Source organism: Anolis carolinensis, chromosome 2 (assembly GCF_035594765.1).
Source record: "Anolis carolinensis isolate JA03-04 chromosome 2, rAnoCar3.1.pri, whole genome shotgun sequence".
Lineage (NCBI taxonomy): Eukaryota > Metazoa > Chordata > Lepidosauria > Squamata > Dactyloidae > Anolis > Anolis carolinensis.
In genome coordinates this window covers 205,373,955-205,392,037 of record NC_085842.1, presented here as the reverse complement: position 1 = coordinate 205,392,037, position 18,083 = coordinate 205,373,955, and the positions used below count along the sequence as shown (strand labels likewise).

Here is an 18,083-nt window from a genome sequence, read left to right as displayed (position 1 = left end):
GCCTAGAAATATAAAGTCTGTCACTGCCTCCACGTCTTCTCCGTCTATTTGCCAGTTATCAATAGGTGTAGTTGCCATGATCTTGGTTTTCTTGACGTTTAACTTCAACCCAGGTTTCGCACTTTCTTCTTTCACCTTGGTGATAAGGCTTCTCAGCTATTCCTTACTTTCAGCCATCAGACTGGTATCATCTGCATGCCTAAGGTTGTTAATGTTTCTACCAGCAATTTTAACTCCGGCCTTGGATTCCTCAAGCCGCATGTCGCATGATGTGTTCTGCGTACAAGTTAAATAGGGAGGGTGAAAGTATGCAGCCCTGCCGTACTCCTTTCCCAATCTTGAACCAGTCTGTTGTCCCGTGGTCTGTTCTTACTGTGGCTACTTGATCTTTATACAGATTCCTCAGGAGACAGACAAGGTGACTTGGTATCCCCATACCACCAAGAACATGCCATAGTTTATTATGATCCACACAGTCGAAGGCTTTAGAATAGTCAATAAAGCAGAAGTAGATGTTTTTCTGAAACTCCCTGGCTTCCTCCATTATCCAGCGGATATTGGCAATTTGGTCTCTCGTTCCTCTGCCTTTTCTAAACCCAGCTTGGACATCTGGCAACTCTCGCTCCATGTATTGCTGGAGTCTGCCTTGTAGGATCTTGAGCATTACCTTTTTGGCATGGGAAATAAGTGCCACTGTACGGAAGTTTGAGCATTCTTTAGCGTTTCCCTTTTTTGGTATGGGGATATAAATTGTTTTTTTTCCAATCTGATAGCCAATCTTGTGTTTTCCATATTTGCTGGCATATGGCATGCATCACCTTGACAGCATCACCTTCCAAGATTTTAAACAGCTCAGCTGGGATCCCGTCGTCTCCTGCTGCCTTGTTGTTAGCAATGCTTCTTAAGGCCCATTCAACCTCACTCCTCAGGATATCTGGTTCTAGTTCACTCACCACACCATCAAAACTATCCTCTATATTATTATCCTTCCTATACAGATCTTCTGTATATTCTCGCCACCTATTCTTGATCTCTTCAGCTTCTGTTAGGTCCCTGCCATCTTTGTTTTTGATCATGCCCATTTTTGCCTGAAATTTGCCTCCGATGTTTCTGATTTTCTGGAAGAGATCTCTTGTCCTTCCTATCCTATTGTCTTCCATTGCTTGTTCAAAAATAGTTCCTTGTCTCTCCTGGCTAACCTCTGGAATTGTGCATTTAATTGGGTGTATCTCCCCCTATCGCTGTTTCCTTTCGCCGTCCTTCTTTCTTGGGCTACTTCCAGTGTCTCAACAGACAACCATCTTGCCTTCTTGGTTTTCTTTTTCTTTGGGATGAACTTTGTTGCTGCCTCCTGAACAATGTTGTGGACTTCTGTCCGTAGTTCTTCTGGGACTCTATTTATTAAATCTAGTCCCTGAAATCTATTCTTCACCTCCACTGTATATTCACTGGGAATATTTGTGAGATCATATCTAATTGGTCTGTGTATTTTTCCCATTCTCTTTAGTCTGATTCTAAATTTTGTAATAAGAAGTTCGTGATCTGAACTACAATCAGCTCCAGGTCTTGTTTTCACCGACTGGATGGATGTCCGCCACCTTTGGCTGCAAAGGATGTAGTCAATCTGATTTTGGTGTTGACCATCTGGTGAAGTCCATGTGTAAAGCCGTCTTTTAGGTTGTTGGAAGAGAGTGTTTATTATGCACATTGAGTTTTCCTGGCAAAATTCTATCAGCCTACGTCCTGCTTCATTTTGTTGTCCCAGACCATGCTTGCCTGTGATCCCGGTTATCATTTGACTGCCCACCTTAGCATTCCAATCTCCTGTAATGAGAATAATGTCTCTTTTTGGTGTGTTATCCACTAAGTGCCGCAGAACCTGAAGAATAAGACCAAGAATGAAGCCATCCTGTGGCTTTGTCACTTCCAGAGCTGTAAATAATGTTCTCAGACATCAGCCTTTTGCAACTTAATATTTTGTTTTGCTTTGTTATGATATAGCCATAGTAATGTATTACGTTGCGGAAATGATCCTGAGGTTGTCCAGTGAAACAGAAGTAATATGTTCTGTTCCTCAAGCCCTTTTGGCCCCATCTACACTGCCATATTATCCAAATTATCAATACAGATAATCCATATTATCTGCTTTGAACTGGGTTATATGAGCCTAGGTAAAGGTAAAGGTTTTCCCCTGATGTTAAGTCCAGTCGTGACCGACTCTGGGGGTTGGTGCTCATCTCCATTTCTAAGCCGAAGAACCGGCATTGTCCGTAGACACCTCCAAGGTCATGTGGCCGGCATGACTGCATGGAGCGCCCTTACCTTCCTGCCGGAGCGGTACCTATTGATCTACTCACATTTGCATGTTTTCGAACTGCTAGGTTGGCAGGAGCTGGGGCTAACAGTGGGCATTCATTCCGCTCCCGGGATTTGAACCTGGATTCTTTTGGTCTGCAAGTTCAGCAGCTCAGCGCTTTAACACACTGCGCCACCACCAGGGGCCCTACGTATATGAGCCTACCTGCTATATAATCCAGTTGATATAGACAGACTATCTGGATGTTATATGGCAGTGTAGATGCGGCCTTCTACACTGTCATTTAATCAAAAACAGATGCTCCACATTAAATGCTTTGAAGTGGGTTGTGTGGATTTTATTCAGCTGTGTGGAAGGGGCCAGCCTCAGGGCCCTTTCAGACAGACCCTATATTCCAAGATCTGATCCCAGGTTTTCTGCTTTAAACTGGATTATATGAGTCCACACTCCCAGATAATCTGGGATAAACAGAAATCCTAGGATCAGTTCCTGGAATATAGGACCTGTCTGGAAGGGCCTTCAGAGGAAGGCAATGGCAACCCCAAACAGAACAAATCTTACCAATAAAACCCCTGTGATAAGGTAAACTTTAGGGTAACCATCACTCAGAAAGGACTTGAAGGCACACAACAAACCATATTCTCATAAGCCTCAAATACATGCGACAATTCACATAGCAAAAGGTTGTTATTTTGTTTGTTTCTGATTCTCAGACATGAGGTTTAATAAGAATGTCTTTAAATTAAATGATTTTGAGAAATATCTGAAAAAGCTGTCCATTATATAACAATGGTATTGAATTTATTTTAGTCATAATTTAAAATATTTATTGATTGATCTAAGGATAGGAGCACCTTCGATGGGAGAAAGATCTATATAGAGGTCAGTGTAGATCCACCCCAGGTCAAAGTAATAATGTGAACTTACAGGATTTTTACCTCAAGTGCCCAAAGAATGTGATCAGGTATGGTTACTGTGTGTTTTGACAATGGGTTGGAAAGATTGCTGTCCCTCCTCCGGCAACAGAAGATATTGGGCTCACCTTCCCTGAAGGATAGTGTGGGTGAATATTTGTTGAGTTCTCCAAGGCTAAGGGGTCTGGAAATTTGGGAAAGTGAGGGGCAACTCTTTCTCTAGAGGTTTTTAAACAGAGGCTGAATGACCATCTGTTGAGAGTGCTTTGATAATGTACTCCTGCGTGGCAGAATTGGATTTGACTGGATGGCCCATGGGGGTTTCTTCCAGTTCTATAATTCTATGATTCACAAACTACCCTGTAAGTTTGAAAACAACAGTACATTTATTGCATGATTTTCAGTGTTAGCCTCTTTGAGTCTCCTTTGGGAGAGAGGAGGCGGGATATAAATACATATACTGTAGTAATACATAATAATAGCAATCGAGATGGTCATTGACCGTAATAAAAGTTTACTACTACTACTACTATAATAATAGCAAGGAGAAAAGGGTAACATTTTATCCCACGACAGTATATCTAGGGAGCTTTTCGCATCAGGGAATAGGGTTTCTGGGTCTCAAATACACTCATGGAATTTAGGACCTCATCCCATGAAAGACAGAAGGGGCTTAAGGAATCGCCTTGCCATCACGTTCAGTTCTCAGTCCGCCTTCTAAGAAGATGAAAGTAAACTCTCCCCATCACACTCTTCCTGAATTTAAGCATATGGAAGCACATTTTTCTCATCACATGAGAAGTGCCTGTCTCTGCCTATTCCATCGTATTGAATGCCCATTTCTTTAAAAAAATCATGCAATAACACTACTTTTTCTCATGAAGATTAAGCATGTGTCTTAGAATCTTAAAAGGTTTCATGTAGTTCATCTACATGAAACCGCTGAGTGAGGTCATCCGAAGTTTTGGAGTCGGGTGCCATCTCTATGCAGATGATACTCAACTCTACTACTCTTTTCCACCGAATTCCAGGGTAGCTCCCTGGATCCTAAACCAGTGCCTGGCAACTGTGATGGGCTGGGTGAGGGTCAACAAACTGGGGCTTAATCCAGACAAGACAGAGGTCCTTGCAAGGCTGATTGGGGTATGGGGTGGCAACCTGTGCTCGATGGGGTCACACTCCCCCTCAGAACACAAGCCCACAGCTTGGGGATCCTTTTGGATTCATGGCTGACACTTGAAGCTTGAGTATCGGTGGTAGCCGGGAGGGCCTTTGTACAATTAAAACTTGTGCGCCAGCTGCGACCATACCTCGAAAAGCCTGACTTGGCCATGGTGGTCCACACCTTAGTTACATCCAGAATGGTCTACCGCAATGCACTTTATGTGGGGCTGCCTTTGAAGACGACTCGGAAACTGCAGTTAGTATAAAAGTCGGTAGCCAGATCACTAACCAGGGTAAGCTTTAGGGAGCATACCATGCCCCTCCTAAAACAGCTCCACTGGCTCCCAATGGGTTTCCGGGTCTAATTAAAAGTGCAGGTGATTACCTATAAAGCCCTATATGCTTTGAGCTCGATCTATCGAGACCGCATCTCCTTCTACAAACCAGCGTGGGCATTGAGATCTGCTAGGGAGTCCTTTCTCTCGGTCCCACCACCATTTCAAATACGGTTGGTGGGGACAAGAGAGAGGGCCTTCTTGGTGGCGGCGCCCTGGCTCTGGAATGCCCTCCCTAGAGAGATCAGGCTGGCCCCCTCCCATCAAGCCTTCCATTGCAGTTTTAAAACATGGCTTTTTAAACAAGCCTTTGATCTTACATAGGTTTTTTAGGATTAGTCCGAGGAATTACTGTTGGCATCACATTGGCACTGGACTGTGTCAATTAGAAACAACTTGTTTTATCCGCAGCTATAACAGCATTTTATGAATTTTAATGTTTTACATTGTAATTATCTATGTGCATGATTGTAATTCTATGATTATAGGTGAAGCTGGTTCCAAATCAACTACAAAGAAAACAAGGAGCATGCTGTTTTCTGTCAGTAACTCCTTGGCTAATGACGGTACGGGGGCAGTGTCGTGAGATGAGAAGCATGGGATATCATGAGTCTGAGTTTTAAAATGTGAGCAATTTAACCGTTGAATTAGGACTAGCCCTCTGGAAAAAAACTTAGTTTTCTTTACTGTTTATCTGGCATGTACCACATTTTACCAACACAACACATGTGGCAAGCAGACTGTGTGTAGGGCCCAGATTGGTCCTTAGTGGTTGTACCATGTGTAGCACCTTGAAAATATATGCTATCTACAAACAGGCAGTGGGAGAAGACAAGAGAGCAGTGAAGGACACCAGCAGAGAGGGTGGGAAGGAGGTAGATTAACTAGAAATAGTGCCTCCAGACAAAAAAGCCATCAGGCATGTGGGGTGGAAAAATCAGAGAGACCTTTGGTATAGTGGGACCTTTGGTACAGTAGAGAACCTGAATTTCTAAAAGAAATGCCCTAAAAGGAACATGAAGGAACATGAACGTGTCATGGAATAGTTCCAAGATAACTTGAATAACCCACACCAAAAAAGGTCCTTAAATTGTTACAAGAAAGAAGCAGAAAGGATATATATACACACAAGCCCATACCTGGGTATGTGTGTGTGTGTGTTTATGGGTTCACCCCCACCCCATTTTTCAAGTTAAAAAAAATCTGGTTTACTCATGAATTGTAACTGGTTAATGAAATCCCCATGCTATGTCTAGGTAAAGGTTTTCCCCTGATGATAAGTCCAGTCGTGGCCGACTCTGGGGGTTGGTGCTCATCTCCATTTCTAAGCCAAAGAGCCCGCGTTGTCCGTAGACACCTCCAAGGTCATGTGGCTGGCATGACTGCATGGAGCGCCCTTACCTTCCCGCTGGAGCGGTACCTATTGATCTACTCACATTTGCATGTTTTCGAACTGCTAGGTTGGCAGGAGCTGGGGCTAGCAGCGGGCGCTCATTCTGCTCCCGGGATTTGAACCTGGAGCCTTTTGGTCCGCAAGTTCAGCAGCTCAGCGCTTTAACGCACTGTGCCACCAGGGGCCCCTATGCTATGTCTATGAGAAGCAAAAAAAAAAAAAAAAAGAGTTCCTCACGAACTGCAACCACTATCTCAACCAAACTTTGATAATTTATTCACACTGTCCTTATCTACCTTTCTGTACATTAACATGGCAATAGCAAAAATAGCCAATATAGTGGACGCGATCTGAAAAGTCATCTCAAAACTGCAGCTACGAATGCCCAGTATACTAGTCCCCAAACAAAGAATGAACTAATAGACATTTGTGGTGACAAGACAATCCAAAAACAATACATAAACTAAAAGGCAGACTGCGTTGGATAATACAGAATAATGGATAAGCGAAGGTTGGATAAGCAAGACTTTACTGTACAGTAGAGTCTCACTTATCCAACATAAACAGGCCAGCAGAACGTTGGATAAGTGACTATGTTGGATAATAAGGCGGGATTAAGGAAAAGCCAATTAAACATCAAATTACATTATGATTTTACAAATTAAGCACAAAACATCATGTTTTATAACAAATTTGACAGAAAAAGCAGTTCAATACACAGCAATGTTATGTAGTAATTACTGTATTTACGAATTTAGCACCAAAACATCACAATGTATTGAAAAGATTGACTACAAAAACATTGACTACTAAAAGGCTGACTCTGTTGGATAATCCAGAACGTTGGATAAGCGAATGTTGGATAAGTGAGATTCTACTGTATTAGATTTGAATCGGATTACATGAATCTACACTGCTAGATAATTATCTGGGATAAGCAGATAACCTGGGACCAGATCCTGGGGTATAGGGCCCTTCCACACAGCCATATAATGCATATATATATATGCATTTATTTAACATTATTTTAATATAAGTATTTATTGTGCATTTTATTTATTTGTATTTTTATGCATTGTAGTATTTATTCTATATATATTTTTACATTTACATTCATTTTAGTATTTATTTTCTATGTATGTATTCATTTCTGTATTATTTTCCTTTTGTTTATTTTATCCTGTTTGTATTTATCTTGTTTAGTATTTATTTTATATTTTATTTTATTAAGCATATTATTCTATTTATTGTTCATGTGTGTTTTAGTATTTATTGTATATTTTATTTAATCATTTAGTATTTATTTTACCTGGCTTTGTGAGCAAGCGTTTAATGAATGAACTATGTTGGCTTTGACTCGGTCCGGATTAAGGTTTACGTGCAAGGTTTTTTGTGGACGAATGGCTTAAGTATTTTTATTGTACTGTTTTAAAGGTATTTATTGTATTATGCTAAATGGATTGTTTTAATCTTTTGTACTGAATTTTGCCAGATTGTGAGCCGCCCTGAGTCCCTTCGGGTGATGATGATAATAATAATAATAATAATTTTATTTTTATACCCCGCCCCATCTCCCCGAAGGGACTCGGGGCGACTTACATGGGGCCTGGCCCGATAAAACAAACAAATAACAGTAACAAAGCGATAAAACAATTATCCCAGTAAAAAACATCAACATCAATAAAAACAATCATTAAGATCAACAAGCAGGATGATGGAAATAAATAAATAAATAAATAAAACACAGAATATCAAGACAGAATAACCCACAATATCTGCTTTGAACTGAAAGTCCACACTGCCCTATATCCCAGTTCAAAGCAGATAATGTGGAATTTTATTCAGCTGTGTGGAAGGGGCCCTAGGGGCAGTGTAGATCCAGGCAGAAACACCAGAACCCCCAATAATGACCTCAAAACTGTGGGTACGAAGGGATTGCTATACTCCACCCTCAATCTTTGGAGAGCACATTCCAACCATCGGACTTGAGGGTGCGCCTACACTGTAAAATGAACGCAGTTTAGTACCGCTTTGGCTGCCATGGAACGCTGGGGTCAGTGAATGGAGCGAAGGGGCGTCACACTGCGATGTGATTCTACAGGAGAGCTGGGCGAGGATGGGCGTGTTCCGCGCATGCGCGCTCCTTTTCCTCTTCTTCCTCCTCCTCCGCCCCTGTTCTCCTTCTTCTTCGCTCCTCGCCGCCAGAAAGCAGCTCCATGAAGCGCCTTCTCCTCGCCGCCCTCCTCCAGCTCCGCCGCCCTCATCCCCTGGCTGTGAGTAGCCCCACTGCCCCCTATGGCCCTGCAGGCAGGGAGGGAGCACCCCATCTTCAACTGCTATACCTGAGTGGCACTTTGGTGTAACTGGGTGCACTAAACCGCTTGCAAAACCACAACTCTAGCGTCCCCATAGCAGTGGAAGTGCTGTCAAAACTACAGTCATGCTACACTACTGGCTGGAGCTACACTGCCATATGATACAGTTTGATGTACATTGCATGGCCAGCATAGAGACCCATGTAATGCAGATTGAGCTGCGTTATAGCAAAGGTAAAGGTTACCCCCTAACATTAAGTCCAATCGTGTCCGACTCTGGGTGTTGGTGCTCATCTCCATTACTAAGCCGAAGAACCAGCATTGTCCGTAGACCTTGGAGGTGTCTACGGACAACGCCGGCTCTTCGGCTTAGTAATGGAGAGTGCCATTACCTTCTCGCCGGAGCGGTATCTATTGATCTACTCACATTTGCATGTTTTCGAACAATTTTTTTTTTTTACGTGTTAGGAGCAACCTGAGTTGCTTCTGGAGTGAGAGAATTGGCCGTCTGCAAGGACGTTGCCCAGGGGATGCCTGGATGTTTTGATGTTATTACCATCCTTGTGGGAGGCTTCTCTCGTTTATTTATTTACAGTACAGTAGAGTCTCACTCATCCAAGCTAAATGGGCCGGCAGAAGCTTGGATAAGCGAATATCTTGGATAATGAGGGATTAAGGAAAAGCCTATTAAACATCAAATTAGGTTATGATTTTACAAATTAAGCACCAAAACTTCATGTTATACAAGTTTGACAGAAAAAGTAGTTCAATAGGCAGTAATGTTATGTTGTATTTACTGTATTTACGAATTTAGCACCAAAATATCATAATATATTGAAAACATTGACTACAAAAATGGTTTGGATTATCCAGAGGCTTGGATAAGTGAGACTCTACTGTATTTATATTCCACCCTTCTCACCCCGAAGGAGACTCAGGGCGGATCACATTATGTACATTTAAGGCAAACATTAAATGCCCATAAACACATCGAACAGAGACAGACAGACAGACAGACGCAGAGGCAATTTAACCTTCTCCTGAGGGGATGTTCAATTCTGGCCACAGGGGGGAGCAGCTGCTTCATCATCCACTCTGATGGCACTTCCTCACTTCCTCATTCCAACGTTGTAAATTAGTTAAACTTGCCTCCCCACTTTTATAAGTGGTACCTTATTTCCTACTTGATAGATGCAACTGTCTTTCGGGTTGCTAGGTCAGCAACGAGCAGGGGCTATATTTTATTTTTAATTGATGGATGCTCACCCCGCCACGGGCTGGCCTTGAACTCATGACCTCATGGTCAGAGTGATTTATTGCAGCAGCTGCTTACCAGCCTATGCCACAGCCCGGCCCCATGTCCCCGCATGGAGCTGAAGCTGATAGAGGGAGCTCATCCGTGCTCTCCCCTGGTGGGATTCGAACCTGACAGCCTTCAGGTCAGCAACCCAACCTTCAAGTCAGAAGGCTTTTTATCCCCTAGGCCATTGGAGGCTCCTATGTTTTCGAACTGCTAGGTTGGCAGAAGCTGGGGCTAACAGAGTGCGCTCACTCTGTGTTGTATGGGTCTGCAATAAGCATACAATTATATGGCAGTGCAGATCCAGATGTATATGCAACACCCCCTCTTCTCTGGGCAGTTTTGCTCTTGCACTCCCACCCCCCAAGACTGCTGCGTTACATTGCCTTCATTCTGCATACAAAAGCAAATGAGTGTGATGTTAGATTTTACTTTGGGGCTGGCGACAGGACAGTGAGCTCCACTTGGCGGGATGTTGCACACATTTTCTGCCTTAATATTCTGGATTATATGTCCATATGGAAGCGCCCTATGAGACTCAGGCCCCATCTAAAGTGCCATATACATTATTTATTTATTTATTGTACTTTTACCCCGCCTCTCTCAACCCTGGAGGGGACTCAAGGCAGCTTCACAACATGAAAATAATTCAATGCCTTTAAAACAGAGTACAAAAAACAACCTGTTAAATAAAATAAAATAAAATATTAGGATACAATTAAAAAACAGTTAAAACATTTAACTTCAAACATGTGATCCATAGGCGTAGTCCGGGCCGTTCCATTAGTCAGTTACACATCTTTCGTTATTACAGCACCAGATTTCCAAAGGCTTGATCACAGAGCCATATTTGAGTAGAGTCTCGCTTATCCAACCTTCACTTATCCAACGTTCTGTATTATCCAACACAGTCTGCCTTTTAGTAGTCAGTGTTTTTGTAGTCAATATTTTCAATACATTTCAATGTTTTGGTGCTAAATTCATAAATACAGTAATTACTACATAATGTTACCATGTATTGAACTGCTTTTTCTGTCGATTTGTCATAAAAAATTATGTTTTGGTGCTTAATTAGTAAAATCATAATGTAATTTGACATTTAATAGGCTTTTCCTTAATCCCTCCTTATTATCTAACATTTTCACTTATCCAACGTTCTGCCTGCCCGTTTATGTTGGATAGGCGAGACTCTACTATACACCCAGATTATCTGACTTGAACTGGACGGATTATATGGCAATGTAAACTTAAACTGCTTTGGATTGCTATGAGTTTTCCAGGTTGTATGACCATGTTCCAGAAGCATTCTCTCCTGATGTTTCGCCCACATCTGTGGCAGGCATACTCTGAGGTAGTGAGGTATATTGGGGTTTATATATCTGTGGAATAATGTCCAGGGTGGGAGGAAGAACTCTTGTCCATTGGAGGCAAGTGTGAATGTTGCACCTTGATTAGCATTGAAGAGCCTTGCAGCTCCAACGCCTGGATGCTTCCTACCTGTAGGAATCCTTTGTTGGGAGATGTTACCTGGCCCTGATTGTTTCATGACTGGAATTCCCCTGTTTTCTGAGTGTTGTTCTTCATTTACTGTCCTGATTATAGAGTTTTTTTAATACTGGTAGCCAGATTTTGTTTATTTTCATGGTTTTCTCCTTTCTGTTGAAATTGTCCACCTGGTTGTGGATTTCCATGTCTTCCCTGTGTAGTCTGACATGGTGGTTGTTGGAGGCATCCAGCATTTCTGTTCTCAAATAATATTCTGTGTCCAGGTTGGTTCATCAAGTGCTCTACTATGGCTGACTATGGTCAACAAAGGACTCAGTGTGGACTCAGATAAAATGATCACAACTTCACAGTGCCCCCAATTAAAAACAGTAAAACACAACAATTGCTCCAGGTAAAAACAGCAGTAATCTTTATTACATAGAGTGTAATGAAGTCCTATCAAGCCTTGTTGTTTGGTTTGGTATTGTGATACGGCCTAAGGGCTAATCAATTATTATTATTATTATTATTATTATTATTATTATTATTATTATTATTATTATGGGTTGGTTTAACCTCTGGTTTGCTGGCAAAACTGAATTACCGGGTCACAAAATGATTCATGGCTAAAAAGGTGTCTCACCAACATGAAATGTTTGGAAAGCTCTGGTCTACACTGTAGAATGAATGCAGTTTGACACTACTTAGCATTATGGAATCCTTGGAATTGTAGCTTGAAATCAAGTGGAGACTGTACCTTAACAAATTGGACTTTTTTCTTCCCTTTTGTCTCCTAGCTTCATTCTCAGAATCTATCAGGGACTTTATGGAGAAGGCCTCAAAGAATGGTCCTGAACCATGCATACAGCACCGAGAGTGGAAACATAGACAAGTCTGTCGGACGCTATCCAGTACCCAATAAAAAGGATTTGCCATATGATATCGCAGAGCTCTTGGAGGAAGTAGAAGTAAAGGTAGGAATGTCATTCTCCATGGGTTGACAAAAACAACAAACTTATTGTTTCTTTGCCTTTTGGCTAGGATTGAGTGCAGAGTTTGTTATCACTTCAAAGTGGTTTGCATAGCCTTTGTTTGAAGCCAAAGGAAAACACTGAGAACAAAAGTGAATGTTTTTGTTTTGATGTTGCGTGGCACATCACAAACAGATCAAGTCTGAGTAACTGCTGGATTTCCTATTTTCAAATTTCTGAAAGCTGCCCTTGTTTGTATATCTTCCCAGTAACCTTTGGGAGAGTCTACAACACTGCTTAGCTCCCTTAGCTCATTGTTGGGGTCACAAAAAAATTGGCAACGCTTCAAAGGTTTCTGAATTCCAGCCGTTTACACAAATGTTAGAATTATAGAATCTTAGAGTTGGAAGAGACCACGTGAGCCATCTAGTCCAACCCCCTGCCATGCAACAACATGTAGTGTTTACAGTGGACTCTGTGGAAAATGCTTCAGTTGCGCTCCAGAAAAAAGGAAAGTCGCCATGCCTGTTTAGCTAGCATTGCAAATGCTGACTTATTATCAGTTAATGTTTGATTTTTATCCCAGGGGCATGTAAAAATTTCACAAGTTGAAAGGAGTCACAAATAGAAAAACATTAAGAAGCCTTGTTGTAGAGTACATTCTGGAAATGTCCCAGTGTGCAATCTGTCCCTCTCCTGCCTTTGGCATTATTTAACCTCTCAGATAATGAAGAATTCTGGAGCACTTAAAAGTCTGCACAGTATTTAGTAATTGTTGAGTTTTAAAAAGTAACTCAAAGCCTAATAAACATTGCCTTGATATGGATGTGTGACAGAACTATTACACCAGATGGTACAGAGGTAAGTGCTGTACTTGGAAAGGAGTATGCAAAAAGCAGTAAGACAGTGATTATGAGAAGGTAAAGGCAATAGAGGCTACTGTGTGAGTTGCTGCTTTGCCAGACAGTTGCGTATCTTTCTTTGGTGGGTGACAGAGTAAAACGGCTACATTATCATTTTCATTTGATCTTAGGACTTACATTTGTCTCATTTAAGGAATCCTGATCCTGTGTGTCCAAAGCCACCTAGCCAAAGTGGTGCATAAGCCATTTTCAAGACTTTGGGAAATAGTATTAGCATTGCATGGTAATTCAATTTAGGGCTCCTCTAGATTGTCCAAAAAATGCATGGCTTGGTAAGATTTGGGCGGGCCCCTGGTGGTACAGTGTTAAAGCGCTGAGCTGCTGAACTTGCGGACCAAAAGGTCCCAGGTTCAAATCCCAGGAGCTGAATAAGCGCCCGCTGTTAGCCCCAGCTCCTGCCAACCTAGCAGTTCGAAAACATGCAAATGTGAGTAGATCAATAGGTACAACTCCGGCGGGAAGGTAACAGCGCTCCATGCAGTCATGCCAGCCACATGACCTTGAAGGTGTCTACGGACAACGCCGGCTCTTCGGCTTAGAAATGGAGATGAGCACCAACCCCCAGAGTCGGTCACAACTGGACTTAACGTCAGGGGAAACATTTACTTTTACCTTTAAGATTTGTGGCTTGGAGAATTTAAATAAACAAAAGCTAAGTACAAAATCCTTCCACACTCTATTTTCTTTTGAATTTTGGGGACTAGCTAGGACATTTAAAACTTGGGTTGAAGGGAGTCCGTATCTAGCAGTGGCAAGGGTAAAAGTCACATTTGTATTCATCTCTTTTTGCATTCCTTCTTCTCAGCAGTCCCGTTGATGGCACGTTCTATCACCATTCGATCTGTACCATCAAGCTTTTTTTTGAACCTTCCTTCTCTCACACTATTTCTAGTTACTATGCAAATTCGACTGCATTCAAAGTATTACATATACTGTATTTTCTTTCTCATTTTTCTTGCTCTAGTGCGAAGTGTTGTAGCAATTTACCTCTATGGCTGTTGTGTGATATGTCCCTTCAAGGAATTTTTCAGTTTATGGCAACTTCATGAATTTTATAGGGTTTTCTTTCTTTCACAAGGTGTAAAATCCTGAAACAGAATATCCCAACTATTACCAGAATTATTAGGGAGCCGCGGTGGCACAATGGGTTAAACCCTTGTGCCAGCTGAACTGCTGATCTGAATGTTGGGTTGCTGACCTGAATGTTGCTGGTTCGAATATATGAGACAGGGTGAGCTCCTTTCTGTCAGCTCTAGCTTGCAGGGGCATGAGAGAAGCCTCCTAGCTAACACATCCATGCATCCCCTGGGCAATGTCTTTGTAGATGGCCAATTCTCTCACACCAGAATCAACTTGCAGTATGTTCTCAAATTGGTTCTGACACCATTAAAAAGCCCAAAATTATTGGCCCATCTGGAAGACCTTTTAGTTGTGAATGTCAAATGTCTTACTATTTTTTATTAATTCACAGAGTGGTTTTTTACCCAATGTGTTTAAAGTGATGTCTCATCGACCAGCCGAATTCAGAGCATTCTTTGCTTATTACAATGCCATCATGAACAAGGAATCAGGTAAGAAAAGAAACCAGATGTGGAAATTGAGAAAATATATTTTCTAATATCATTGTAATAAACCACTGGTGGTTGATGGAATTATATGGCGCTAATGAATGGCTATCCTTCCTTGAGTCTATCAGTAGGAGTAATTAGGAGCAAATATCTACTTCCATTGATTTTACATTCTTGCCACATGTTGCATTGGTACTCTTGGTACAAAAATAACCCATCTTCTAGAATGCCCTGTTTGTTCCTTCTTGTCAAATTATATGCTGCATGCCAATGCTGTACTGCAGACAATTGACTCTGGATGACCATGGTGAAAAGAAGAGAATTCTATAGCATTTCCCGCATGTACAAAAGCAGTAAGGCACTTTCCAGTCTGAGAACTAAAGTTAAGAAAAGGCTTGTCTCCATGTCACTGATGCATTAAATCGGGCGGGTCAAACTCATTTTCACCCAGAGCCACATTAGGCTCATGGTTGTCTTCAAAGGGCCATTTAATCAATGGATGGAGAATCCGTGGATACAGAGGGCCAACTATAAGGGTTTTTTTTTTTTACATACCGTAGTTGTCAGTTCTCATTAGTTCTTACCCAATTTGGGTCTCCTGGTGTTATTGAAGGCAGCACCCATCACTTTTAATTATCTGCCATGTGGGGATAATGAGAATTGCAACACAAGAGCACTTGTGGCGCAGAGGTTGGGCAAAGCTTAAAGGATATTTTAGAGTCAGACATCATTTCCCCAAGCCTTGTATCTTAATCCTAACCTCACTATTCAGGCTAAACTTAACAAATTGTAGCTTTCCAGGTGTTGCTGTATCACAACTCCAATCTGCTCTACTTATGATAGCTAATGATGAGGAATTCAAGAGTTGTAGTCCAGCATCTGGAGGATCACATAAATTGACATGGCAGCATGGATTCACCCCATGAGCCTTGGGTTTGACACATGTACATTAGATACTTCAAAGTCATTTTAATCCATCACTTGAGCACATGGATCTTCCACATGCATGCAAATAATATTCTTGAACTATGGGGCCAGATGAGAAATATAACTTTGAAAGCCTTTGGAGTTGACTAAAAACTGCTCTAATGGGCTATCTCTGCACCTTCATAGAAATGTTAAAGATTTCATGGGAGCATACATCTATTATCTTTAAACAAACTGTGAGATTACTTTAGGAATATGACTTGCCTTTTGCATGTCTTTTGTCCTACAGGGAACCTAAGCGCTGCAGATAAGGAGCTCATTATTGTGGCTACAAGCATTGTCAACAAGTGTCCCTACTGTGTCACTGCGCACAGTGCTTTGCATCGAATATTTTCCAAGAAACCAACTCTAGCTGACCAGGTCAGTTCTCACATCTTTCTTACTTGGCTCTTTCCCCCTTTCCTTTTCTTTTATCTTTTCTTTTCTTTTCTTTTGGAGGGTGTGTGTGTTGTGTTTTGACTTCTGTACTGCTTAATGCAGCAAATAACCAATTGTGCAACAGATAGCTGTCACCGCGTAGCTGAAGTAGAGTGGTGCAGCAGCAAGAAAAAGCAGTGCAGTGTGGCGGTACAAACAAGGCAGATGGGGTACCCCTTGAAGCACTGATCAGCTTCGAAAATGAGTTACACACTCCATATGCATAACAAATATTGTGGAACTATCTGTTAACTGTTAGTTAATGGCTTGCATCTTAAGTTTTGAACAGAACTCATCATTACCTAAATATTCCAAACTATAGATTTTGATTAGTTTGTACTGCTTCAGTAGATAAATGTATCTAGATAATTTTTGGAAGAGCTGTTGGCCAACTGTCCTTCAGGTTTTGAATTGTATAGAAGGGCGTTTGGGTGAATGTGACTTGTCATGTCATCATGCTATAAGATTGAGGCACTGCACTTGTACAGAGTTCTTCTATAAGTAAAATATATCAAGTACATGGGAACCCTTTACTGCTCTGCGTATGATCAACCTGTTCAGAAAGCACAAGCATTGTAGTTCATTGTGTTGTTGAAGACTTTCATGGCCGGAATCACTGGGTTGCTGTGAGTTCTCCAGGCTGTATGGCAATGTTTCAGAAGTATTCTCTCCTGATGTTTCGCCCACATCTATGGCTGGCATCCTCAAAGGTAGTGAGGTCATGTTGAGGGACATTCCTTAATAATTTTAGAACAAGTCAGCTTTTTTTTTTTTTTGGTTAGGTCTTAATGTAGTATTCAGCTTTATCTCTCTAAAAAAGACCCAAAGTGGCTAACAGTAAAAGCAACACAACAGTTTAAAACTTAGAAAGCGTACAAACATTGAAATAGAATATAAATATTGAAACTATTAAAATAAACAGTTAAAACCATTAAAATCAATTGAAAACCTATTCACATGGTGAAAACACTTCACAGCACCCCTGCTTTAAAACCCTGCGTGAAAATAAAGGTTTTAGCCTGCCGCCAGAAAGACAACAATATATAATAATAATAATAAAATTCAAGTCTTGTATTCCCTAGGTCAAAGTGTGTAATATGCTGTAACTTTGGTTGTTTTGTGTGCAGGTCATTGTGAACTGGAAGATGGCTGACCTTGATGCTCGACAGCAGGCCATGATTGAATTTGCGCTAGCTGTCTGTCGAGCAGAGAATATAACTGAAGAGCATTTTCAGAAGTTAGAGGCTCAGGGATTTGACCGAGATGATGCCTGGGATATAGCCACCATTACAGCCTTCTTTGCCATGGCAAATCGTGTTGCTCACTTGACAGACATGAAGCCAAACCCAGAATTCTTCTCCATGGGAAGAGTACCGAAGGAAAAACAGGACACAAAATCATCCTAATTAAGCTTCCTGCTAACCAGATCTTTGCAGTGATACACGGAGGCCAATCTGCACTCATTGTGTTATAGAAGTTGCAAAGACAGAAAAAGAAAAGATATAGGTTGCAAAAGTCTACTTACCTCTGATCTGTATTTCTGAGTGGTTTTCCAGTAGGGAGCCAACTGAAATGAAGTACTCTGAAGATCAGACACTGGCTGCTCAATTTGTTTTGATTGTAATTTTACTATAATTTACCATTTTCTACAGGGTTTTCCCATATAAAATCTAGTTGGCCTAGCATTTATCTGTGCCAGAAAACCTTTTATTGATCAAAACCTGGGAAGATTTACTCAAACACTGGAAAAGAAATTCAGGAAGACATCTTTCTCATTTCCTCCGAAAGCAGATGCCCACTTAATTGATTGTAGCTGGAGCAAATACTTTTTTACATTTTCATGTATTTTAGAAGAAATTTTAATCATTCTGACTTATAATATAGTTTAATAATTTAAAATTATGTATTTACATGTTAATTGTTTTGCTTCCTTTAAACCTGTTCTGGTGATACAAATAAGGGAGGGTGTAAAATAAATAAGAATATAATCTCTG

General features: G+C 41.2%; 1 protein-coding gene across 2 annotated transcripts; it reads left to right on the top strand.

Moving 5' to 3' along the window:
* The first annotated feature begins 8,239 nt into the window (after window positions 1–8,239).
* LOC100559338 (uncharacterized) lies at window positions 8,240–18,083 on the top strand. 2 transcript variants are annotated; one of them, XM_003223343.4, is made up of 5 exons: window positions 8,240–8,396; window positions 12,021–12,197; window positions 14,589–14,688; window positions 15,902–16,032; window positions 17,217–18,083. In XM_003223343.4, the coding sequence occupies exons 1-5, from the start codon at window positions 8,340–8,342 to the stop codon at window positions 17,493–17,495; spliced, it is 744 nt and encodes a 247-aa protein (XP_003223391.1). In that variant the 5' UTR covers window positions 8,240–8,339; the 3' UTR covers window positions 17,496–18,083. The 2 variants fall into 2 exon arrangements, with proteins under 2 accessions (XP_003223391.1, XP_062827644.1); XM_062971574.1 differs by lacking the exon at window positions 8,240–8,396 and adding an exon at window positions 11,483–11,635.

Excerpts from the sequence above, each read along its gene's own strand:
- LOC100559338 (XM_003223343.4), top strand. The coding sequence starts at position 8,340 with ATGAAGCGCCTTCTCCTCGCCGCCCTCCTCCAGCTCCGCCGCCCTCAT. Across the intron at positions 12,198-14,588 it reads TGGAGGAAGTAGAAGTAAAG|AGTGGTTTTTTACCCAATGT; the intron begins GTAGGAATGTCA and ends ATTAATTCACAG. Across the intron at positions 16,033-17,216 it reads AACCAACTCTAGCTGACCAG|GTCATTGTGAACTGGAAGAT; the intron begins GTCAGTTCTCAC and ends TTTTGTGTGCAG.